Genomic DNA, 26,258 nt, shown 5'->3' with positions numbered 1-26,258 from the left:
ACGCGATTTGACATTTCAGTGTAGAGCTTGCTTCACAGTAGCAGCTGGCGCTGACAATGGCTGTCCCTCCCCATGTCCTAGAGCAGTGAATGTTCAGCTGAGTCTGCATTCTTGCCCTGAGGGTGAGTCACAGCGCTGGCTCCATTGACAAGCCTGTGGCTGTGTTCTCCACACAGTGCAGAACTGGCAGCACCACTGCTGACCACTAGCATTGCTGCCTCCCTCTCTGACGCACCCAGCAGTGCAGCCAGGGCTCTGCACTGGATAGTAGCAGCCTGGTGAACTGCACTGCCCCGTCTCCAGCCCGCCTTTGCCAGGCACAACTACTGAGAGGAAAGATGAAAGGATCAGGGGCTGCCCTATGACTTGGGAGACCAGGGTTCAGTTCCTTGGCCCAGCACAGGCTTTGTTAGTGACCTTGGAAAAATCAAAGAAAATTAGAAGCCTAAAAACCTTTGAGGAGCTGGGCCATGGTATCCCCACTCCCTTTGCTGAAGGGCATGTAACAGTCATAGCAACACAGACCCCAGTTGTGCACTGCAAGGGAGCTCATGTCCTTAGTCAGGCTCTGTGTGAAAGAAACTCGACATTTCAATAAAAGTCCGAGCTCTCTGGACTAACAAGAATGGAGTTCAAGAAACCTCCCTCAGTCTGGCGTCTCTGAATAGGAGCCACAGTATGTTAAGTGCCCGCAGAGCTTTCCTCCTGTATTTCTAATAAAAGGATTATACCTAATTCCTGTTTTGCTGTCTGAACATGCTCTTCCTTCCGGGGAATGGGGTGCAAGTTCTTCAGCTCACAGGTGAGCAGCTGCTGATGGGTTAAAGTCTAATTGTTTAAATCTTCTAGGCTTTCCTCCCAGCTCTGTGATAATTTGATGAAGAACTTCACCCTAATTAAATATTCAAATGAGGAATAAGTGTCAATATGGCTTCCCATTGCCTGGAATGATGATTAATTGTATTCAAAACTCTAGTGGCCACTGTAATCTAAACCGAACCGTTGTTCTTGGTTATTTCTGCAACACATTTGCCATGTTTTTGTTTTAAAATTTAAACTAGTAATTGATTTGCCATATGCTACAGAGCTGCACATGCTTTCATGATATGTGTTTAGGAACTTGGGGAGTTTGTAATTGGGATTTTCTTGCTTTTTTCAATGGCAGCCTATTTTTTTTCCTTCTACAATGCAAAATGATTTGGCTTTCACAACCCATAAGAAAAATTCATTATGCAATCAAGTTAGTAGGTATGAGTTATATTGATCCTGGCCAAATGTTTGCATTAATTTAAAATAAATTAGACTGTGTTTCCCTCCCCCACACCCCGCGTGTCACATTTTTTTTTAATTAGAATTTAAAGTTCTGATCTTGCACTAGAAATGGCACCATCTCCTGTGCTGTAGTCTTGAAACTCCATTTCCTCCTTGGAGAGGCCCTTAAATACTCCAATCCCTGCACCAAGTTTTATTCTAAATGATGAAATCCCATTTGGCTATCAGAAAGAATGGATGCTCACAATAGAGCTGAGTGAACAAGGGAGAGAGAATCCAAAAACATTTGTCTATATTTGAAAACCTCCTCCTATTAGCTGGTGCCCATGATTCAGTATTATTAAATTAATACCCCACTAACATTTGAGGTGCCATCACTACACATGGACATGTGAAAAGAAAGTTACGGGCTTGAATGCTCACCAAAAGCAAGTTTCAAATTGTGGGTTCAGAGTTTAACTTTGGTGTATTTAAGATTAAGAATAAACTGGAGATGATGCTGAGATATGAGCCAAGAGCTGGATATGTGCTTCTCTACTACCACGCTCAAGTGTATGTGAGCTGAGTCTGTTTGAGTCAGAGCAGTTCATTTTAATGACGCTGGTGGAAGATATATACCATCTTAGCGTATGGCCCTTATGAAACCTGGTGCTTGGTGTGAATTGCCAAGAAATTGTGGTGATAGTCGGGTACTTTGTTCATTTTGGTATGTCCCAACCCAAGGATTGAATGAAATTCTTATTTGAAGGCTCTTGGGTATATGGAAGGTCATGGTATCAACAACTTATAATTTGCTTACACAATGTACACTATGAATTACTCTGATAGACCCATCGTTTTTAGCCCAGTTGGTTGCTAAGATATGCGTGTCCTGCCTCTGGAGTGTGGGCTGGCTCTGTCTTTTGAGGTCGTTTGCTGAAAAGTACTCTCCCCATGGAGAAGATCCAGCGTTTCTGTCAACAGACGTTGTTAATCTCTGGTGACTTCCATGTGCTCTGTACTCCTGATTTCATCAGGCTACAGGAAGTCTTTACGTTGTGTTGCTCAGAGATGTGCCCTTTGGAAGTCTGACTTATTTTCTCCCTGTGAATCTCCCTTTGGGGTTACTGTTTATGCACGTGGAAGAAGAGAACGGACCCCAACGTGCACAAGAGACATTCAGGCATTCCTCACTGTTAATTGTCTGGATGACTCATCAGTAAATTCCTGGACAGTTTCATTAAAAACGGAAGGAAAAGTGCATAACGCATAGAAGTGGTGTAACTGGGCTGGGGCTGGTACTGGCAAAAAGCCCCACCTGGGCAGAGTTTTCAATAGAAAACTGTTGGCTAAATTTGAAAATGTTTTCACAGGGCCTTTTTGGTTATTTGTTTTAATGTTTACTTGGAAATAGGTTTGGAAGTACACACTAATTCAAAGCAATGTTATACCTGAGGTTTGCAACCATTATCATTGTTTTTAAAGCTGTTTCTCTGGTTTGTAGGAGTGTGTCCTGTTTTTAAAGGTAGCTGTTTTCCAACAAATATTTAGTAAATAAAATTCCTTGGCTTGGAAAACAGGCCAGACATTCTCTGCTGGAAAGTACATGATGCTTTTCCCCCTCTAAATATGGCATTTGTGATGGGGAAAGCACTACCTTGTTTTCTGGCAAATGGCCACCGCAAAGTATCTTCCCTTGTTTGTGTAGCTTTTAAATGTATGAAATGGACAGCTGCTGCCTCTTTCCTTCATGCTAGACTAAGTCTTTGCTGTGAAGAGAGAAGCATCTTCATTACATGTGGCAACTGGGTCCAGAAGATTAATGATAACATTTAATAAAAATTCACACAGACCTAGAATCAGCAGTAGAAAATATAGATTTAAATTAAAAAGGAAAAGCTTGAATCTCCCATCAAAGCATATAAATCTATAGCTAGCAAATATCATCTCCTAATGAAATGTATTCTGTAACTGAAGGGCTTTGGATGAAGCTGTCTCTCTAGTTTAGTTTAGTGACCACATTAATTGAATCAAGTACGAAGACTGGTTTAGGGGACAAAATAAAATCTTCTCTCTGCATTCACTTAGACGTATCAGGTGGCAGGAGAAGTTATGAAAATGACCTTTCCATATTCCACCCAAGGATAGTACATTGGAGAGTTGGTCAGTTTGCCATTAATAGAGGAGGCCTGGATGGTAAGTAGGATCCAGCACAGGATTATGAAGCAGATGTCATGGGGCCATGATTCCCTGCCTGGTTTCTTGAACAGCGAGTGTGAGGAGCCATAAGGAGCATGGGACCTAGAAACTTACCCTCGTGAGTTAGTGGCTGTCAGGTTGAGGTTTAGGTTTTTTCCCTGTTGCCAAACAGCTGGTGTGAATAGTTACACCCCCAGACTCCAGATTTTGAAAATCAACTGCTTGCAAATGACCACAAGACAGAGCTTGCGTTTCTGGCCCTGGTACCTACTGGTACTTCCAGCTCATGGCCTTTGGCAGATGGGGATTCTGGGAAACTTGCCTGCATTCTCTAGCCCACTCTCTACGCCATTCCCTACAGCATGTGCGGTTTTCTTTTAATAGTTCATAAATGCTGAGCTATTGAAATGGCCTCGACTTCATTTCTGCAGGCGTGTTTTATTTACAGCATGTGCTGAAGTTAAGGCTTAACTAAAGTTTTTAAAATGGGGGGAGGAGGAGGAGGAAGAGCCTGGTGTTGCTGCCCCTATAGCCATGGCCTGTGCTGTTGGTGGCCATGTGCAGCTCTGCGGAGCGTTTTCCTGGGCAGGGTTTCGTTGGTCTCTCAAGGGCAGTATGGAAAGGGTGAGGTGGAAAATGTGGCTGCCCCTCTCTGAGTGTGGGGCTGGAGGAAACCACCTCATACATTTGGGTTCTGTTTGGAGCAATCAAGCCTGAGCTGCTGAGGGGAGGATGCAGTGGGCCGTCAAGTTTAAAAAACATCTGCCCAGGGACTGTGTTTGTGAATGTAGCAAGGTTGCAGTGCTTTACCTTACAGATAAATCCAGACCCACAGTTATAATAGACATCCACTGACTGCTTGAAAGAAACACATTTAAGTCCTTCAGTGCCTGCCTGCAGACTGTTAGTACTGCGTCATGGGGACACTTCTGTAAAGTCAAGGTGATGCTCATGAAAAACTGACAGCTGCCCCATGCCACGCTGCTCTTGGGGGTGAATGGGTGGCTGGGTCTCCGTAGCAGAGTCATACCTTGCTCTCTTTTCTGCAGCTGCTCATGAATGTGCCAGCACTGGGCTTCTCGCCCACTGGGAGCTGGACTGAGATGCCAACACATTTCACTTAAGCTGCTGAACAAGTCGGGTAATAATGACTGAGTCACCAGTTCTGTCACTTTCCTGTGATTTGGGCCCACTCTGCCTTTTGCAGGCAGCATTGCGGTTGCTGTTTACCACTTGAGCTCACAGGAATCATCATCAGTTTAAGGAATGGGGTGATAGCAGCACCTTCTCCTGCTCTGTAATAATATCATCTCCATTCCCCCTCTCTTCACTAGGCACATATCTCTGACGCTTCCCGCGAGCTTTCGAGGCAAAAGTAACAACTCCCGACTCGACTTTGAACACCAGCACTCAAATTTATATGCCATATCAGGTAAGCTAGCGCATGCAGTAATGACTCTTTTGTACTCTGCTCTGTCAGTTAAATCAGAAAGTCTAACCAAATAAAGCAGTCCTGGCTGCATAAAAAAGAAAGAGGTATGGGATCAGTGCACTGGACTTCCAAGATTTCTGTCACTCAAGCATCAGAAACATGTGGGATGCAAAATAGTTCCAGAGAATGTTCAGGCACAACTGTTACTAACAGTGAGTGTCATTGTTCACTGGAAACAATGGAGCCAGGTGGGAGTATGGGTGCCAGGAGTGGGATTTCTAGGTAGTTTTTGTCAGTCTAACACCTCTGGTTATCTTTCTTCCTCTCCCCTTTGCCCTGATCCTTACCGTACCTCCTCTTATTTACCTCATAAAACCAATCTCTTCTTTCCATATTTACAGGACACTTCTCTCTGTGTGATAAGCCCAGTTTCTGCATAGACAGTGCTCCTGTTTCTTCCCACCCTCACCCAAAAAACAAACAAACCCACCACATACGTAGTAAAAATAACTGAACTCCTGCAGACTCAGTGTGTCGTGTGCGGTCATGGCATAGAATTTTCTCAGCACCTCTGGGATAAATCAAAACTAGACATTGTTTGGTTTTAAGGGTTTTGTTGCTTTTAGAACTTCTCTAGCCTTTTTTTTTGTTTTTGCATACTCTATTTCCCTCCATTATCTGCAAACTCCAGAGTGGCCTTAATCTCACTCTCTTCAGGAGCATTGGGGCCTTTCATGATCTTTCCCCAGATTTCTTGGATATTGGAGGAGAGAGGCACACCAGAATCCCAGGCACTATTCCTGTATGTAATGTTGAGTCTCTAGTCAGAAAATGGCACCATTTGCCATCTGGGGCAGGCCTACAGATACTAGAGCTAGTCAAAAGTCTCCAAATTTCAATGTGGAAAAAAAGTCAATGAATATTTTTCCTGATTTTTTTCCTCACACTAGCTTTAGTGTGCATGTTAATGAAAGAACAATTAAAATACATGTGTAAGTACCATAAGCAGGAACGAGACCGTGCATGTGTATAAATGAAAATAACCAGCGAGCACAGCATATCTTGGTTCCTGCACACAACCCATCTCAGTACTAGGCTTAAAGCTCGGCCTGTGCTGACACCTATGCAAACCCATTTCAGGAGAACTTTTGTCTACAGATTCTTTATTTCTGTGGTGATGTTTAAGCCAAACCCCCCCACAAAAATGGCCATACTGGGTCAGACCATTGGTCCATCCAGCCCAGCATCCTGTCTTCTGACAGTGGACAGTGCCAGATGCTTCAGAGGGAACGAACAGAACAGGCAATCAGCGAGTGATCCAGCCCCTGTCATCCAGTCCCAGCTTCTGGCAGTTGGAGGTTTAGAGACACCTAGCGCATGGGGTTGCATCTCTGACCATCTTGGCTAATAGCCATTGATGGGCCTATCCTCCATGAAATTATCTAATTGGTTTTTGAGCCCAGTTATACTTTTGCCCTTCACATCGTTCCCTGGCAACCCAGCTTGACTCTCAGATACCAGGCTGGAATTGCGTGGCTGCTGCTAGGAGGTTGTGAGGGGAGTTTTTATAAATATAAAATCTCACAGAGCCAGTCACTGCGCAGCCAAGAGCAGTGTAGTCTGGAAGTCATTTGCAGTCCACAGCAACAATAAATGGAGTGGTCCTACAAACTACTGAATAATGTTATGTATTATGTGCCAAGATGGCATTCTTTATGTTAGCTGTCTACATACAGGGGTGTGTGTGTGTATGTGTGTGTGTCATAAAATCATATCCTGCACTAACAGCTACAGTTCAGAATAATATCAGACTTAAATTGTTTTCTCAAAGTGCTTTTCCTAGACTAATTTCAGGCCTTTAAAACTGTTGTGGTAATCTTGGTGAAAAGCTAATTAGCCTTAGTATTCCCTTAATTGTGTCACTTTCACAAAAGGAGGAAAATATCTGGCTTCAAAATTTATTGTGCCAAAATGTGGCCAGGAAATTGGCTGCCTCACTAGGTTATGGTGGATTTACAGATCTGATTGAGACCCCAGGAAAACCAGCCATGAAGACAGTGGGTGTAAGATAGAGTAGGTAGTCCTTTCACATCCTAAGGGAGGAAAAAGTGGCAAACCTGTGCCATCCGCAGGATCTTTCTGTTAATGATGAGTGACACTTCTAACATAGGAACATGGCATTAATTCCTGTACCATAATCAAATGGTTATTTAAAAGGTAATCGCTTGCTAAAATTGCAGCTTCAGATTCCTGACTATGTGGAATATAACAATGGCATAATTCGTGTCAGGACTGGTTTTTCTCATTACTCTTCTGCCCTGATAGATTTGGCTATGTAGGGAAAGCATGTTCTTGTGCTCATATCACACAGTTCTAGGGGGAGGAAAGGAAGGTCATGAGTTCTCACTTGCTGACCCCTCATGAGCCCAACAGGCGCACGCAGGCAGAGAAGCAATATTTCTGCCTGAAAGCTGCTGGAGAGCCCCCTTGGGTAGTAGGAATTCCTGGAGACTGCTGCTTCCGGCAGCAGATCGAGCTTGGAAAGATGACCTATTTTATTCAGACCCTGAATATTTCACCAGATGTTTACAGGCAAAGTGCAAAACAAGCCTATAAAACCAGGCAAAGCAATAGGCCTCAATGTTTGCACAAGTTTCAATCAAAGTATGTAACTTTTTTTTTTCAGACTGCCAGTCCTCCTCCAGGCATATTGTAATACAAGCTGCAGTGCTTACATCTGTTGTAATGGCTACTGCAGCTGTGAAACATTTCCATAGAAAAGGTCTAGTAATGTGAAACATCCTGTGCATTGGCAGGAATCTTTGTTTGCCTTCTGACCATTGCTGCCTTTTCAGCAGCCTTGATTAGGTGCCGTCTGTGACAATTCCCTCCGTGTGCTTTACATTATAAAGGTACGTTTAGCATCAGGACACAGTGGTAGCCATTCAGAAATTTCCTGTTCTGTCTATGTAATTTGCAGTCAGTCGGTTTTATCTACATTACAGCATTAGTGTCTTGCTACAGGACTATGGTAACAGGAAACTTACAAATGTACACACCTAATTCCTCTGCTAAGGTCTAGATTTGCACAGGTAGGATACTGATTGCTTCATTGCCAGTATCTACTGCGGTCTCTCCTTAGGCACGAGCTCTTAAACTGCAAGGAGCGAGAGCAAGATCTGCAGCATGTCACAAAGTCTTTCAAAGGAGAATGGCTAGATCTGTTGAGTGGGAATCAAAATGGACTGAAAATCAAGGCTGGCCTGGGAGGGAGCTTATGGAGCCTGGATGTTTTATTGGGCCAGTCAGCGTTGGATTAGAAATAAATACTGTGTCCCCAGCTGCTTATTGGGGTTCTGCAAATGCTGCCTCCTGCTTCGAGCTGTTTCCACATGCTGGTAGCTGCTGTGTGCCAGGCTCTCCCTGGATCCCAGTGCTATTGAGGAGCAGAGCAGTATGCTGCAGTGTTTGAGAAGGTCCAACACCTTTCATTGGAAGTCTGAGTCCTCACCAGTTGCTAACTTGTAGCATTCCCGACCTGCACACATGTGAGCCAGACTCCCTGTTCCTTTTCAGTTGGTTAAAGGTAATTCTGTAACTGTTTACAGGTAGCTGCATTGTTCTTTCACGTCTCTTAGCACTAGCAGAAATGTAGTACAGTATCTGGACAATTTAGTGGGTCCAGATATTGGTTTGCTAAACAGTCAATGGGACAGTAGAAGATAGGCATCTGTGAAATCTGCTGCCTCTCTGACTACCTATTAGCTCAAAAATATCTTGTGAAAGGGACAATAACAGGGCTTTCCCCTGAACCTCAGAGCCAAGGAAATTCTGAATTAGCCATGTTCCATATTCTCTCAGTGCAGGGTTCTGGCATTGGCCTGTAATATTCTGAGACCTAAAACTTCATTCAGGATGATTATCAGTAAATAAAGGATTTTTAAAAAAAACAAAACTCTTGCAAGAAAGTTGTAATGAGCAAAGACACCACCACTAAAAGCCAGGAAAGTCGGATTGCTTTCTGTCATAGTGTCATGGTTTTCCTTTAGCATAATCCCAGACTGATTTTGCCTTTCTGTCCCATTCTCTCTTTTGCGGCCCTGAGTGACACATTGTGTTGATGATTTGTCATTACCAGGCAGTCAGTTATTTAAAAATGCCTAGTTTATAAAGGATTAGGGATTTACTAAGCACCTTCCAAGTATGGCTTTGCCTGTTGCATCATGATTGTGACCTAAAATATATAACAATAGCTAGCAGAGTGGTGGAAGGGAGAGGCAACGTCCTTCTTTCGCAGGTTAAGCCAGTCTCTAACCATTAGGGCTTCCTTTGCAGCATCTACTGCTGGTCACTGTGGGAGACCATGTACTGGGCCAGATGGCCCTTGGGTCTGATCCAGTCTGCAGTCCCTGTGTTCCTATCCAATCATTTGACATTAGCATCTCTGAAAGCTTGCTTACTGCATCTTTCGTAATGACCAGTTGCTCAGGTGAAAGCCTATGTGGTACAGTGGGCCTTTCCTGCCTTTGGTAGTTACAGTTCATGTTGCATTAGCAACGCCTCCAGAAAGTTGGCTAGGAACTGCTGTGGGAAAGTTAGATTGCCTAGAGAGAAATCCTCCAGGAGGATGGAGCCGGCGTGTTGGGCTGTACTTTCATTTTCCAGCCCCCTGCGGAGGCCAGCTTATGTGGGATACTGCTGATTTCTGCAGGCTCCTGTTAGCAGTGGTCAGAAGCGATCGGTGGCTAATGCTGCTGATGGAGAGGTGCTGGCTCACTGAAATGGGAGTTGTTCTTCTCACACAATTCGACATCATCCTAGGAAAGGAAAAGCAATTCCAAATAATTAATGATTTTTGAATATCTGCTTTCCTCCCATTGCAATTTTAATTTAGTCCTCATTTAAATAGCAGATGGGCAGTTAATCAGTTTCATAATATGTGTAATTATCTTCGTCATCCATATTGATAATTTCAGCCAATTCTTTTTAAAGGAGGGTGGAAGGGAATCTGTGCATGTTACACCAAAGAGGATAAAAAAGAGCACATGTGGTGTATGTTCTGAACGTACCTAGCCAGGCCCTGCCCTCAGATGGTGTAAGCTGGCATGACAACATTGGGTCTGGCCATTGTGTCTGTAATAATTAAATGACTTCAGATCTGTAATGGAGGTGAAAATAGAGCTGAAAGTTGTTGGTTAGTTGGTTGAGGGGTTGATGTTTGGACATTTTCACTCTCAGCAATTAAATGTTGAGTGGCAGAAAAAAATAAAAAAAGATTCTTGATTGCAAGTTAGAGCAATGAATAAGTTAATCTTTAAGATTTGCTGTACGTAGAAAAATATGGACCCAGATCTGTAATGCTGCTCGGGGAGTTCCCTGTACATAGCTCTGGTGCAGGATCAGGGCCTCTGTCTGGAATCACTTTGTTCTTCTTCTTCACACAGAAGATGTTTTTTCCCCGCCATGTTGCACCCATTTTTATAGCCAGGATTATTTATGACTGGATCTGCAAAGAGTCTCATGTGCTATTGAGAGCATGGCACCAAACAGCGGATCGAGTTTTATTCGATGTATTCAAATGGCCACCCATTAGGACAGGGAATGCCTCATTCCAGACAGACCCATTGACAAGTGCTGCTCAGTATTTTACAACATAGTCCTTTTTCATGGCCTTCAATTTAATTAAGATGTTGTTGTGACTACATATTGCCTTCATTTCAGAGCTCAGCATCCTTGAACATATTGCTTTGGCTTATCAAAGCCACAAGGACAGAGAGAGAGAGCCCTCTCATGCAGCCGCAGATAATAGCATACAGGGAAAATTCCTGAATGAGGTGAAAAATTATTTATAATAATGATGCTCAAATAGAGGGGAAATAAGTCACTTTAAGGGTATATAAATTTGTACAATAGTGTACAAACAGCCATAGCTCGCCGTGTCTCACCATCTATTCCTGCAAAGATTGAGAACAGCATCTAGCATAAAGAAAAATATAATAAGAAAACTAAGAAATGAATGGGCAGGGCTGGAGGATTGATCGACCAGTGTATTTGTATATCCTGATGTAAAAGGTGCTGCTGACAGGTGGCCAGGTTTTCTCTGTATAAAACCATGTGTGTGCTGTCAGGGCCGTGCAAGCAGCCTTGTTTCGATTGATGAATTGCCTGCTTTCTTGATTAAACCTTCCGTCACTTAAGAAACAAAAGAGCCTGTGTTTGGATGGCAGAGTGGGACATGTCACAAAAATCTGTCTGCTTTACCTTTGTGCAGATGTTGGGCACAGACTGTAACATGTATTATTAAAATGAATGTGGCATTTACTGTGCATTATTTCTTTCCTGGGAGAAAGGACCTGTAAATTATATGCTAATAATAAGCTTTAACCCTTTGAGAAAGTAAGAGATTTAAGAGTGCAAATATTCCTGCAGTCTTCTCTAATTGGATGTGCTTTAATACCACTGTAGCTATCTCAGTGAAGTTAATAAACAGTGTGTTTCAGACCAATATGCTGATGCCCCTTGGGGATCTTGCCTCCAATAAGTTTTCTGCTGTGTAAGTGCCACTGAAACATAAACCTTTTGAATTACAAGATACTCCACAGAAAGCCCTCTTCAAATTCTGATTAGAGACGGAAGACATCTGCCTGCTCAAAGAGAGGCCTGTGGTGGGACAGGTTAGAGTCAGCCATGCATAAGACACACAGCGCTATCTGTTTTAGGAGCTTGGCATCCCGCTGCCCAAATTGCACTAACTTTTAAAAACTAACATTCAGTCCCTGAGGAGCAGAGGTTGGCATGGAAGAGTGGCAGTGTATTGTGCCACTCACCAATGGCTGACCTGGCAAAGCCACATTCTGTCAATTATTTGTGATTTCTGCGAAACAATTTGCTGTATATTTGGGCAGTTCAACAGGACACACAATCATAGCTAGTGATCTCTCTGCTAATCCAGCCATGGCAAAGTCACCTCTGGTGTAAATGACTGCATAGGATTATCATTTATATTTTATGTGAAATTCCTCAATAGGCAACTTCTGAATCACATTTCACACAAGCTCAGTTTGTACAAAACACTGTGTCATGCACCCAGATGGAAATTTATTTTTAGATAGATAGATAGATAGATATGGCACACACCAGATGGATCTTCATTAAGCAATGCTTGTAGCTTTTGGGGTTTGAACACGTGCTATCATGGTGTCCCTATAAAGACAGTATTATGCAAAATATGGTGGACACTCTGCACAGGAGCCATCAGAATGTGCATATCATGTAGCCAAAGTCCCTTTGTGTGAATTTGAGAAGGACATAAACTTATAGAGATCACTGCAGCTGATTTTTACCTCAGCCAAAACTCTGGTTTCAGTGAGTGAAATCCTGCTCTTGTAGATTTTTTGTTTAGAAGAAACCTTCAGGTACCACATTGATGATTCGCTTTGGACACAGCTGAGTTTGATGCTCTTGAAGGATAAAATATGAGAACTGCTGGTTGTGGAAAGGCAGCAGAAAAAGGCAAAGAGCACTTTCATACATTGTTGGTCAGATAATTTCTAAAGAGCACTTGCCAGCTGTCAGCCCTAAACAATTAAAATATTTCGGTGCGTGTCCTTTAAAACAGATTAAGGGTATGGCTACACTTGAAATTTCAAAGCGCTGCCGCGGCAGTGCTTTGAAGTGTGAGTGTAGTCGGAGCGCCAGCGCTGGGAGAGAGCTCTCCCAGTGCTGCACGTAAACCACATCCCTTACGGGTGTAGCTTGCAGCGCTGGGAGCCGCGCTCCCAGCGCTGCGGCACTGATTACACTGAGGCTTTACAGCACTGTATCTTGTGGGGGGGGGGGGGTTCACACCCCTGAGCGCGAAAGTTGCAGCGCTGTAAAGTGCCAGTGTAGCCAAGCCCTAAGTTAATGTCATTGTGGCAGCCAGGTGGACGGTGTCTGTGATGGTGTTAGTCCATCACACAGAATCCAGAAGTGTATCTTGGCTACACTGGCACTTTACAGCGCTGCAACTTTCGCGCTCAGGGGTGTGAAAAAACACCCCCCTGAGCGCTGCAAGATACAGCGCTGTAAAGCCTCAGTGTAATCAGTGCCACAGCGCTGGGAGCGCGGCTCCCAGCGCTGCAAGCTACACCTGTAAGGGATGTGGTTTACATGCAGCGCTGGGAGAGCTCTCTCCCAGCGCTGGCGCTCCGACCACACACACACTTCAAAGCGCTGCCATGGCAGCGCTTTGAAATTTCAAGTGTAGCCATACCCTAAATAAACCTTTTTAAAAAAAAAAAAATAGGATAAGAAATTGACACCATTGCTAAATGTTACATTTGCAGAAGGGTTTGATTTAGTTACAGATCCCCTAGAAATCCACATCCATGGAGCCAGCATTAAAAGTATTTGGTAAGCGTGCTATTTTTAGTAATTTGATTTATAACTAGATCCTTCAGAATTCTGAGATGCTGGGAGTTCACAGCAAATCTTGATACCAGTTATTTGTTGCCTAGACCAAAACTCACACTTCAGAATGTTTTATGCAGTTAGAGCACAATACCTGCATGTGAAGTGGGTTGCAACTAAGTACCAGTCAGATATACACTATTTCCTGATTTTTTTCTGATCCTCACTTTTTCTTTTCTTCCGTCTGGAATCCTGGATCTAATTGCAGTTTTCTAAAAATGCCCATTTCTAGTCTTGAATGCTTAGAGGTTTTATGTTCTCTTTGTTTGTTTGGGGATTTTTGGGGTGCCTGGGGAGGGGCGGTTAACTGAAGATGAAGGTCTCAACCAGCTTACTGTAAAGACACGCTGTGCTGTAGATCAGAGTTGAGATGGAATAGATCTGTCACATCCCTGAAAAGAGGCGCATTATTCTACAGATTAGTTTTACAATTGTCTATAAGAAAATGAATGACACAAGCTCTAGCAGAGCGGAAATCCTTTGTTAGGCAGAGAACGGTTTTCTGCGTGCCTGACTTGTTTTATAGCATCAGAGATCTAGCGAGCTCCCGAGAAAGCAACACTCACAATTGGACAGAAGCAGCTGCACTTGCCATTTTTTGCCCCATGCATCACCTGTAGGTGACCCATTTGGAAGGAGCCATGTAATAGAGCCACAGGGGTGTTTCCAGTCTATGCTGTGCCTGGTTTCTGTAGTGCTCACACAATCACTTGTGCGATGTCTAGTTTGTCTGACTAAAATACAACATGTGAGAGGACAGTAAACACTCACTAGTGCCAGATTCAACTGGCAAGCCCGAGTGATGGTCACTAAATGCCTGACAAGTCCCTGCAGCTCTAGGAGGTGGGATATTGGCGCTCCCCTTATGGCTAGCTTTGGTCCTTCTGGTGCTGGGATGCCTTTGGTTACTGCATCATCTGAATTCTTGAGACATCATCCATGGGTGAGGAGGAGAGCAGAGCAAATTCTGCAAAAAATGTCCATAAATCCTAGTTCCAAAAAGGGCCTGGAGTTCTCTGCACTCTCCAGCATCCTCCTCATTCCGTGACCGTCGTGAGTGACATTTTTGTTTGAAAAAAAATCCTCATAATTCCACGTGGGCCCTCTCTGGGGATGATTGTGGACCGATGAGCCATCCATTCACGTAGTAGAAACAACTCTGTCTGTGTCACTTAGATGACTGCTCACTTTGCACAATTAGCAACTTACTGAGAGCAAATTGTCTAAGCAGCCATCTCAGCAGACCGCGGGCCAGCAGCCCATGGGGTGACACATGTTCACATAAAGCATTCGCCAAGTCACTTCAAATGCCAAATGCATTGAAATTCGTAGGGCTGGAGTCTCCAGTCTACTAAGACCTGTTTGCACAGCACATGGTGGCCTTAAAGCAGCCAGAGATTCCACACGGGACAAGTCCTCATTACAAGGGGAATCTGTGCTGCTGGAGAACTTGTCGAGTTAGCATAGACCCTTGCCGCTGGGGTCGGGGCAGTGGGGAGCTGAGCTCTGCTATGTCTGATCATCTGCTGGAATAAGGGACTTTGCACCAGCACTGTGAGTTAGAGGAGGCACCTGCTGCCCTAGCGTACGCCAGGCTGAGCAGGCCTGAATCAGGGAGCTGCAGCTTGCTCCCTTCAGCTGCCCCTGGCTCTGCACTCAGATGTAGAGGAGAACCAGGTCCTTAGGCTGCTCCTAGCTAGTTTGGAAACAGACCAAGGGGCTAACTTTGCCCAGTTGTTTGCTGTGAATCGCCCCCCCCACCCCCCAGCTCTGCTGAGGATAGAGGGCAGCCAGTGAAGTGCTAACCCAGCTCCCGTCTCTCTCTGAGGCTGTCCTTAGCTGGGGCAGGCTGATGGTCTCGCTTTGGAACCACGAAGAAGCCCACACCCCACTCACTAAGCAGAGTCAGATTCCAGAGCAAGAGCTGCAGTTGTCTGGGCAGTGTCGTCCGGGTGTTTGCGGTAGGAAGAAGTTTGGGAGCTTCGATTCAGTGCTGTGGAGGGAAGAGAATACAATCAGATTTCGGTATACGTGATAATCCCAACACAGCTCTACAACTGCTAGTGCCAGAGACAGCAAAGACATTGGAAACTCATCCTATTTATGATCTGGGGAACCATCAAAGCAAATGGATTCCTGAAATAAGTGCCAAGTTCCTTTCCTGGCTGGATAATGGAGATCCCCCTGGCAATGGGTAGCTATGAATTCCCTCTGCCAGGTGTGCTGCAGTTTATCGGGTTCTGGGAACACTTCAGGCATCGGTGAAACGTATGCTCTGAAGGAAAGAACAACCTTGGCATTAGCACAGGAATCAGTCTGGCTCTAAGTGTTCAAAGCTTTTTAAATCCAGTGATCTTTGAGTGAAACTGCTCAGATACCCCGGTGATGGGCAGCCTTTGAAAAACTTGGATAGATGGATGAATGGATTGACAGCTGCCTCCCTTTCTCCTCAGGGGAAATTTGGAATGGAAATAAAGCATACCAGTCTAGCGGCATACAGGTCTGGAGTCCCTGCACAATAAAGATTTTATTCTGCTCCCACATGCCTTCATCCATTGTGAACAGTTTGACTTCCCACAGCCCATCTCTGTAACACTGCTCTGAGTGTGGCATCCGCCTTTTTCTCCTGAAACTGCTCTGAAAGGGTTTGCCATTGCCACAGAGCGGCCAGTTTGTAGAATAAAATCCCTACAAAAAGTTCAGCCTGTGACTGCTTTGCTCTCTGTCAGTGCCCACTTTGAAATTGCTATTGGCTCAGAGGATTTGGGAGCTCGTTGCATACGCCACATTAAAAAAACCTTCTTTTTAATTGGTTTTCCAGATTTAGAAAGAGAGGAAAATTAAATATTTCATTACATTTCCGTACCCTGTGCTTTTTTTCCTTTTATAAAACGTCAAGTTATCCATGCCACAGTACTGCCACGTCTCCTCAATATACATTTGGTTAAGGTATTGTATCTTTTATATGCATATAATGAGGACAGATGTTTTAATCAGAGGTTAGTCATTTATTTTTGCAAACTATTGTTTTGATTCATCATTTTTGCAGATAATTAAATGGTTCACTTGGCACAGTGTGTCTGCTGTATTAAAACAGGTAACTTTGAAAAAAGAAAGATGCTATTTTTTGGATCACTGCACAAGAATTGCTTTTATCTTCATCTTTGAACATAGTTTTTTTTTTTTTTTTTTTTCATGTTGCTCAGTGTTTTGGGGAACATCAAGGCATCCTCCCTCCCTCCCTCCCTCTCTCCTTCCCTCCCAGTGTCTTCCAGCATTGGTTGGGGATTAACAATGGAGTTTGGAAATCTGCTCCACAGCAACATTCCGTTCCCCGTCCCTCGAGGACCCCACAGCGCTGGGCCATCCCTTTACTGGTTGTTTTGCATTACCCTCTTATGTTCAAGTGTTTGAGTGCACTCTGCTCTCTAGAGGTGAGGCCCTGCGCTGCATTTTGACATCCCAGCTTTTGAACTCAATGCATCTCTCCAAGAAGAGAAGCAGAACCAAATTTAAATTTGTGGCACTGAATTTTAAGCAGGAAGGTCAGTAATAAGACTGGTTGTGACATTAGCAGTATGGCTTGGGCTCTGCATTGAAACCTCCCTGGGGCCAAGATTAAAGTCAGCCTCTGCCTTTGCCCTATTTCAATTTCCCCCCGTTTGGATAGAGAGAGTCCTCGACAATCTTCAAGAGTGTAGAAGGTTCCATTTATTGCCAACAATTGGTGGAGGGAGGCTGAGGTCTTGTGTAAAAGGCTTCACATGCATATTTCAAGAAGTAAAATCTCATTTATTTAGACAACGTATAGACATGTATTTACTAGGATATATGAGAGAGCGAGAGAGAGTGGCCTTCTAAAATCAGTTCTCCTGTTGCATATGGTTTTCTATCTGCTTGCTGATGTGCAGTAATGTTCTGTGTCCTCCTTTGACAAAAAGTAAGCAACACTCTAATCTGGTCAGTGACCAGCTGGTGAATAGTGGAGCTCCAAGGTCTGCTATTAACAATATTATTTTTCAAACATGTAGATTTTCTGGTTAATTCAGTGAAAAAGGAAGGGTTTTTTATGTCAAACAGCTACACTTTGGAGGCTCATTTTTGCTTAGTTATGCAAAACTGTAAAAAGCCTTTGCTACAGCCCTGCTCCCTGTGTGTTTCTCTCCGTAGCTACATCTCAGCTAATGCATGAAGCCACAGTTTTGGTGTGAGTGCACAACTACACTCCTAATGTCCGTATCCATTTTTATAATGTCTTCAAAAGATTGCCTGCTTCGCTCTCTTTGTCCAGGGATTTATCTTGATACCATCCTAGGCAATCTCTGAGCACCTCATAAGCACTGACACACGAAAATAATAATAAGCTCCCTGTCCCTCCCAAGGTTGCGGGTTTATAAGGTTTGGTTTGAGGGAAAGCTAACTTGGAAAGGTGGCATTTTGCATTAAGTTCCGAAGGTGATGAGGTCATTCTTGTATCTGAAGTCGAACGCCAGTTCCTGCACTCACATAAGCCTACCTCTGTTGACTGACAATGCAGTTTTTCCAGTGCATCATAGTTACAGTGAGGCATGGGTGGTGACCATGGAGGCAACTGGACTCAGCCCATGGAGGGCTCTGGTTGTTAGGACGGAGACCTTGAACTGGACTCTGCAGTCAGTGGGGAGTCAGCGCACCAGCGTGATGTGCTCACTGCAACTCATGTTGCTATGCAGACAGGCTGCTGCATCTTGTACGAGTTGCTGGAGGAATGAAGCCTTCGAGTGGAGCTGCGATGTATTTGTTTTGCTTGTATGAGTACCATAGTTTAATTTTTTTTAATCGGAAGCTGCTGTGTAGTTTGGATATTTAAACAGTTATTAACCGAATGACAATTAACAGATTGCATAGACAGATTTTCTTTTGAAAACCTCTGAAATTGAGTACAGTTTGCAAAACTATCACGGCATAGTAATGACAATGAATTTTGATTTCCCGGAACTGATATTAGACTCCTTATTAAACTATGTGCATCTGCTTTTAATTTACTCCAAATAATTGGAAAATGCAATGAAGCTTTCCAATTAAAGCATGGCTTTATGCTGTTTAATAATACCCCCATAATATTATAGCTTATGAAGTGACAGGTGAGTTGGTGTATGAATAAAACATAAAGGCAGCAATAAGGGACAGAAAACCGGAGACAGTTGTTGGGGATTTTAAATGCTGGATGTAATTTGCATATATTAATCTCTTCTTTTCAGCCTTATCAGGCGTTCTTCAGTATTTGAAGTTAAAATAGCGTTGACAGGCGGGAGTACGCTTAGTTTTTTCAAGGATTTATTACTTGTATAATTTCTGATCTTTAATAAGCAGATATGACTGATCCTCATAGTTCTATAGAAATCAGTTAATTGTTCCAGATGGCGTGTACTGATTATGCAAAATTACTTTTCACACCATTTTTTTTTTTGTGATACAGTTTGGAGTAAAATTAAATTTTTTATAGCCTTCTTATCATGCTGTTTTACAGTGGTTTTTGCACAGAAGTTGAATTTAATCTACTCTATTACATTGACCAGCACAGTTACTCTAATGGAGCATTTTGTGATTTGACAAAGAATAATAGAGCACATTGCTCATTGTTCGTTACTGTGCTGCTAATAAAAAGGAGTTCCAGTGTAGAGAACCAGGCTGTTGTTTATGAAGAATACATAATTCACACAGTTAAAAATGCAAAATTATTGCTGGGAGATGTTCTCTCTCTTTTGGGTAGAAGATCCAGGCAGAACAAATGAAAATAGCCTTGTTGCTACAGATTTCACCTAATAAAGAAGGATTTTTTTTTAATGACTGGTGCAGTTAAATTGTGTGGGGGTTTTGTTAGGAGAAGCAGTCATCCGAGTGGCATGCTCTGAGCCCTACTGAGAGGTGTCAATGATGGTGTTTTCCCTGATTAACGTAATCCGGATCACTCAATGGCATAATTTCATAATTGAAAAGCATTTATAAAGGTTGTTGGGTTTCATTTATCTAATTGAAAGCTGTTTATACAGAATAAACCACACACAACCCTCCCCCGCCCCATGCTAATAAGGTTATTGTGATTCATTTAGAATGTTGACTAAACTGTCAGATTATCACGAAGATCACGGCCCTGGTTTCCCTTCAGAATCAGAGATACTGGCATACGTAGCAGGATTGCTGCCTAGGCACCCTGGTCTGCCTTTCACCTTTGGCTGGCTCTTCCAGGAGCAGGGGGGATGGAAGCAGGGCAGCAGGCTTCCCCCACACAGCCGGCTGGTAATGCAGGTGGCTGTCCCCTCCCTGTGGAAGTTGGACAGCACCTAGGGAGGTGCCGTTTACCTTTACAGCCTTGTCATCTGTCTAAAGTATCAAGTAACGCAGCAGTTGTTCCAGAGCGCACGGTTCTCATTCACGCTCACTCATCTGCTGTGGTATGTTTGTCAGAGAACAATGCCAGAGTCTGTTTAACTTTCTTGTTACTTTTCATTATTTGTCCTATGCTCTTACCAGCAGGACCTGAAGCTTTTCTTTTGCTGGCTCTGATCACCATGTTTTATATGAATCGCATTGACGTTGGTGGGCGGTAGCTGGTTTTTCTCTCCATTTGACAAATTTTGGATGGTGGTTTCTTTGTTTTTGTGTTGTTTTAATTATCATGCCTTCTACCAAAACAAACAGCCACATCAAGCAATGTTCTCTCGGCTCTGAGTCAGTCTGCTCATTCACTTCTGGTGTGGGCCACCAGTGGGAGCAAACAGCATTGGTAGTTGTGTGGTCTGAAAATAACATTGTTTTTTATTACACAGGCCAAATTTGGGCATAAAATCCTTAACTGTCACCTTTTAGACATTTATAAAAAGGCTGGAGGTATAGTCATGGTTGGATTTAATGAATCTTACTAATCTTTGAAAAGTAAAACAGCAAATGTTTAAAAAATTTAGTTTATAAAATTTAATTTCCCAGTTAAATTAGAGAATCAGGGATACAGGAAATGGTCTTTAAAAGAGTGCTTATTTTTGACTCACTAAAAAAAGACAAGTAATTAACTGAGCTATTAAAAGGCTTAAAATTTAACTTGTCTGTCCTGCAACTGGAAAATTGTTTTGTATATAGCTATTATATATCAGATTAATGGTATAAATCAGAAATGATTAGAAAATATTTGTTCTAATGAAGTAATAATTTGATAGTAATGCTTTTCATCAGCATAGCTTAAGGCTACATTGAGTGGACAGACTTTATGTGGATTCTCTAATTTTAATCTTTAAAATGCTATCTAATGTCTCATTAAGACTTGCATATAATGTATCTTAAGTACAGTCATTAAATATAGTTTAGGGAGATTTATGTGCAGATATTGCTTAAAGATGTTTTAATAGGCCCATTTACTCTGATGATATTAATGATCTCTTAACACATATTAAGCTTCTAAAACTAGAGGTATGACTCTCACAGTGAATAAAACAACTTAGAATCTGCAAATAGATTGGATAATGCAAGAAGGTTGCTTTTGTTGTTTATTTGTAATCGGTTCCTCAAATATTCACTTGAATCTGTTTAACTCTTTCAGGGTCTGGCAGTGGTCTCACTTATTTTTAAAGGTGCTTCTGTATATTTTCATGTATTCCTATCATATACGTTACACAGGGCCTTGGCAAGGTCATTCAGATCCTCTTTTACCGTATGTTGTATTTCCCAGACATGTTAGGGGTTAGCGGAGATGATTGTTTCTCATATAGTCATATGTGACATAGGGGACCACACTTTCGCACCTCCCTCTGTGAATATCTTAGACCTTCTGTAAATGAACTGTAAAACATTACACACATTTGTTCAGCTCATAGCAACAAGAGTATATTTTTAGAACTAAATCAGGTATTCTAAAAAATAGACCAACACAGGCCATTTTCTAAAAAATTCTAAGCCTTTGGTCATTTAAAGTTTGAATGCAAAAATTATGATTATACATAAGTAACAAAATCTGTTCATTTCAGTAATGTCACTTTATTTCCAATTCTGAGAGTTATTGCAAAAAAAATTCTCTTGTTTCAGTTTCTAAACTCTCCTGTTTAAAAAAAACCCTTCTGAGTTCAGAGACTTTTATAATTACTAAATTGGTTTGTTAGAAAAAGATAATAGCAAATTTCTTCTTTTCATAATTGGACATTTCTTCCCTGTGGGCTAATGTATGCACAGCCCTCGCATACACAATAAGCTGTGCATTTGAAAAGCCATAACTAGCTAATAAGTGCTCTGGTGTCATCAGAGAGTAATGGTTTGCTGATTAGCATAATTCATGACAAATGGTGGTGTGGAATTGGTGGATTGGTTTAGTGGATGATGAATGTATCACAGCCCAGGTTGGATCCTGCCCAGTAGGCTTTGCTGGCTGTCAGCCCTTCTGTTCTTACGCAGGTAGAGCTCATTACTCACCGTGTGAGGGTGCCAGCTTACTGCACAGAAAACTTAATAATACAAGCAACTGCGGTGTCGCTGTTTTCTTTAAGCATTTTCTCAAAATCTGTTCTTCCTATCTAGCCTTGTTTAATTCTTCGACAATGCAGTAGGCAGAATTCTATTCAGACTCGCCATTGGTGCCAGGGGGGTCTGGAAGGTGTTCTAGCAAAGCACCAGAGAGATGAATTGCTGCATCTGTCTGAAATATTTTTGTGGGCTATGGGCTGTAAATGTTCTTTTTCCTTTGAGGGTAGGAAAGATGCAATAGGCAGCCATCCATGCTATGAGACGGGCGCATTTATCTCTGACTTGATTAATCAAGGTTGATTTGCATTCACAAATGAGACTGATAAAAATGAAATTACCTTTTCACCTTTAGTGAGGCGGGGAGGATTTCTAGGGTTTCTTTCCTTTAAGTGATAAGCTACTCCTTTACCAATAAGGATGCAAATCCGTAATTTGCATTAGCAAAAGGGTCTAATTATTATATAGATAATTAGCATCTGGAAATGAGGATTATCTTAATTACAAAGCACAATTTCCCTAATAGCTACAAAACTGTAAGTTTGATCTGTGTGAAGACTAGTGACTATTATTATGTAATTAGTAATCACATTAATAGTGTGGAGTATTTAGATATAATTTTCATATGCAAATGAAATTTACCTGATAGAAATATGTGGCCCTTCTAATGACTCAGAACACTTAAAAATTAAAATACTTTCAGAACTCCAACTTCTGATTTGCAATTTGCTGGTACTTTAGGTGACTCTCCCTCTGCGAGGAAGTGTTAGCACTGGATGGCATGGGTGCTTGTGTGGGGCCAGAGGGCCCATGATGGAGAAGGATGACATCACTGCCAGGAAGCCATTGTGTTCACAGCCCAACTCTGGGTAGCTCCCAGCATTGATTTTCTCTGATCTTTGAAAATCCACCCACCTACCTCCAAAGTAATATGTCCCCACAACCCCCTCTTCCACCACTCTTCCTCTACAGCCCTCAGCAGCCCCTTGTACATTATAGATGTGGCAAGACCCTGCTGACTTCCTCTCTCTCCTGAGCTGCAGGCTGTGTTCTTTTGGGCACTTGTCAAGGTTTTTCCTCCAGTGAGTACATTCTACCCTCAGGACTGATGCACACGCTCCTAGACACAGGTGTCCAGTGCTCATGGACGTGCCTGCTCTGTCAATATGAAAGATGCTGGTTGCATTTCCTTTGCAGTGCTGTTTATTCACACAGCTATAACTTTGGCTCTGGTGGGACAGGACTTACACGCAGACTTTTGTGGGGAATATTTTTATAGTCATTCTTTCCAAATGTGAAGAGTGGAGACATTCACGGAGACACTTCATAGCTGTAAACTGTTTTTAATGGTTATAGAAATTTGAATATGAATGAAGCTTCTTGGTGTGTGGGGTGGGTCTTCTGAAGTCTATTATCTGGAGTGCTTTGCCAGTTCATAGCTGCTTCATGGGCATAGGATTTCCAGGCTCTGGAAAAAGCTGTCTGAGGTGAGTATGGTTGTCTGAGTCTGACCTGTCTCCTCTTTTAGCCGCTAGGCCTTTTACAACATTTCTTTGCATTCAGATTATACAGGCTCTAACCCCATCATATGGGCCAGGCCCAGCACCTTGATTGGAACCTAGAACCTGCAGGATAGATGCTCTATTCTCCCAGGCTTTTCCTTTCCTGGCATAAGAAAGGGGTTGGAATGGCACCATTCTGGCTACCCCAACAGACTTTTGCTGTGGCATCTCACTTTGTCAGCCTCATTGGATGTCTCTTGTGCCTTGATAAAGTCTGTGTGTTTAATGGATGGAGTGTACCTATGCTTGTTGTGACTGTTTGTTTTTATTTTTACTGTACCCGTAAGTGTGTTGGGCACTTACAGAGTAATTAGAAATACTAAGTCCCCGCCATGAATGTCTTCCCGTGGGATTTTGAATAGGATGCTATGAGTGAGGTTGCACACACAAGGTGGGGGAGAGGTGAGGAAGGCCAGTACAGCCCACATGCATTTGGATTGTGCTCATAGGGACAGTCAGGAGAGCAAAGGCAAATCAGCTGACGGTGAAAAGTCAATGTGCGTAAGTGAAAGCTCATTAGCCCTGTGTGGATGCTCTTGTTCACGAGTGAAGTGTCCTTAGTTTGCTCTAATATAATCCTTCTTGGGAGGATAACGTTAAAGCAGTCTGAGGGCTCTCTACTCCTGAATGAGAGTGTCCACAGGGAGGGGGTTGACATGCTTTGAGTTTTGGCTTCACACTTTTTAATCAACTCGCCTTAACTTTTCTACCTGTCTCCACCCAGAGGCGACTTTAGTGCTGAAGATGGGGCAGATGGCAACATGTAAATAAATAAAACTCCTGTTCTCCTGGGAAGAGGGTCTGGGTCTCCCGGCTGCATGGCAGTCCAGGCCCGTGCTAGCCCAGGAATGTTTCTGGACAGGTCACAGACCAGCTCGCTTTTTAGCAGGATGCTTCCCACCAAGGGATCATTTAATCCTCAGTGCTGCTCTGGGGGAAACAGGTTTGGCTTTTCCTCTCGTTCACGTTTGCAGAAGGCCTACCTCTGTTTTGACTGGCTCGCTGTGGCATGACACTTCCAGGCGGCTGCTACTCCGTTTTCTCCCAACAGCCTGCTATACCATAAACACCAAACAGCATGTACACTTTCGAAGATGAAATCCTCCAAAATAAATCCCTACCAAAACAAAACGCTACACTACATGCACAGCTCTCCCCTGGGGAGAGGATCTGAGAATGAACCACAGGTAATGGCCGTAAGTCACTTCATTTAATGCATGGGTAGAAGGGGCCCTCCTACTGTGGTGATGAGCATGGTATAAGAACAGAACAGTGGCCATTGTTAATACTTTGTCTTGTTTCGTCTCATCGTACAAAGTCGTCCCCTTGTTTCGTGAGACACTTCAAAGGCAAGTCCCAAGCAGTTCAGTATGAACTTTGGATCATACAGCATCTCCCTGGAAGAAGTACATTGAGCAAAGCCCTACATGATGTCTGTCAGAGCAAAGGAAAAGCCAAGCCCATGTGGCACAATACTGTAACACAATGCAGCATGTTCCGTAAATGTACCCAAGTTCTAACCTAGAGGCTGAAAACAATTCAAATGCAAAAGCCAGGAGCTCTGTAAGGAAGCAGCCATTACTGATCAGGTAAAGGCTCATCAGAAGAGAGGTGTTTGTCACATCAAATCATGAAACACTACTGCTATGCTGGGCACTGCTTGATATTGTTTTTCAGGTGTTAGACCAAGTTGTACATGCCTGCAGCTCTATGTACCTATGATATAGACAGATATTTACATGTTTAATGAGTTCCAAGGAGTCTCTATCTCATTAAATTTAGATCTGATGGTAATGGAAAAATGCCTATGCTCTTCTTCAGCTCAAGGCCAGAATGCACAGCTTCACACCGCTTTGGGAGACTGTTTCTCTCTCAGACTCTGCAAGAGTCCAGTACCACTAGCCTCTTTTGTACCTGCTCTGGTGTCATTAATTAAGGGTTGTTGCCAGGAAATGTCACTTCCCCAGGTGAGATCATTGAAGTTCTGTATGTGAGGAAAACTTCTAAAGAAGATTTTATTAAAAAATCAATATCTTCATTTGTAAACACTTGCAGTTTGAAGGGCACATTTGAAGCTCTCTGCTTACTGCGGATGCTGGTGCAGCCACGGGTCTGAGGGGCTGCTTCGCTGTCCCCATTCTGCAGTTGACATTTTTATTTTCTAACAAAATCAAAACCAGGAGTATTTTTAAAAAATGTTTTGTTTGCTGGATGTCTCAGCACAGAACTTCCTATGTTGCAGCAAGTTAGTGACAAAGCCCAGCAGAGATGTAGAGAAATTCTAAGGATCGAGTTCAAATTAACAAAAGGATTTTTAATAATTTTAATAGGGGCAGCCCTGATATTCGGGGCTTTTTAGCCCCCTGTCCCGATTTTTCATATTTGCTGTCTGGTCACCCTACCTCCTCCTGAGGTGTTAGTTCAAGGGAATTCCTTTAAAAGTGCCACTAATCTTGGTCCAAGATTGTTGTTCTTCTGGAGCGCAGTGAGTGCCCTGGTAGAATTGTCTCAGAGAGGGTTTTGCATAAAGGTTCAGAGCTTTAATTTGTATGTGAATTAAGCAGGATCTGGAATGGTGTAGGCAAAAGTGATGCCAGGAACATCAAATAGCTGAGTGTGGGAGTAAGGGAATAAACAGGCTGAGTTCAGTAGCGCAGCGCTAAACTTTCAGATCTCTCTGCCTCGTGCACAAGGGCAGCCTACCCAGCAGTGCCCTGGGGCAGGCGGCCTGTGAGTGTATTCAGTAGTAAGATTAAAGGAGAGAATAACAAGCAAGTGCATGTGGGCTGCCTGGAGTCTTTCCCATCATTGTACGCAGCCCAGGTTGTTCTAACAAGAGAGGCCTGGCCACTGTCTTTAGTGAGGGGGAATCCGAGCAT

General features: G+C 43.0%; 1 protein-coding gene across 6 annotated transcripts in view; it reads left to right on the top strand.

Annotated features, from left to right (window-relative positions):
* MVB12B (multivesicular body subunit 12B) overlaps positions 1–26,258 on the top strand; it is a 100,758-nt gene that overhangs the window by 42,026 nt on the left and 32,474 nt on the right. For all 6 annotated transcript variants that reach the window (XM_050926742.1, XM_050926740.1, XM_050926738.1 and 3 more), the window contains one exon: positions 4,785–4,882. In XM_050926742.1, the coding sequence (XP_050782699.1) occupies positions 4,785–4,882 (98 nt within the window). The remainder of the gene's footprint in view (positions 1–4,784; positions 4,883–26,258) is intronic.

The sequence above is a fragment of the Gopherus flavomarginatus genome, chromosome 17, assembly GCF_025201925.1.
Source record: "Gopherus flavomarginatus isolate rGopFla2 chromosome 17, rGopFla2.mat.asm, whole genome shotgun sequence".
Taxonomy (NCBI): domain Eukaryota; kingdom Metazoa; phylum Chordata; order Testudines; family Testudinidae; genus Gopherus; species Gopherus flavomarginatus.
This window is presented reverse-complemented; position numbering and strand designations above follow the sequence as displayed.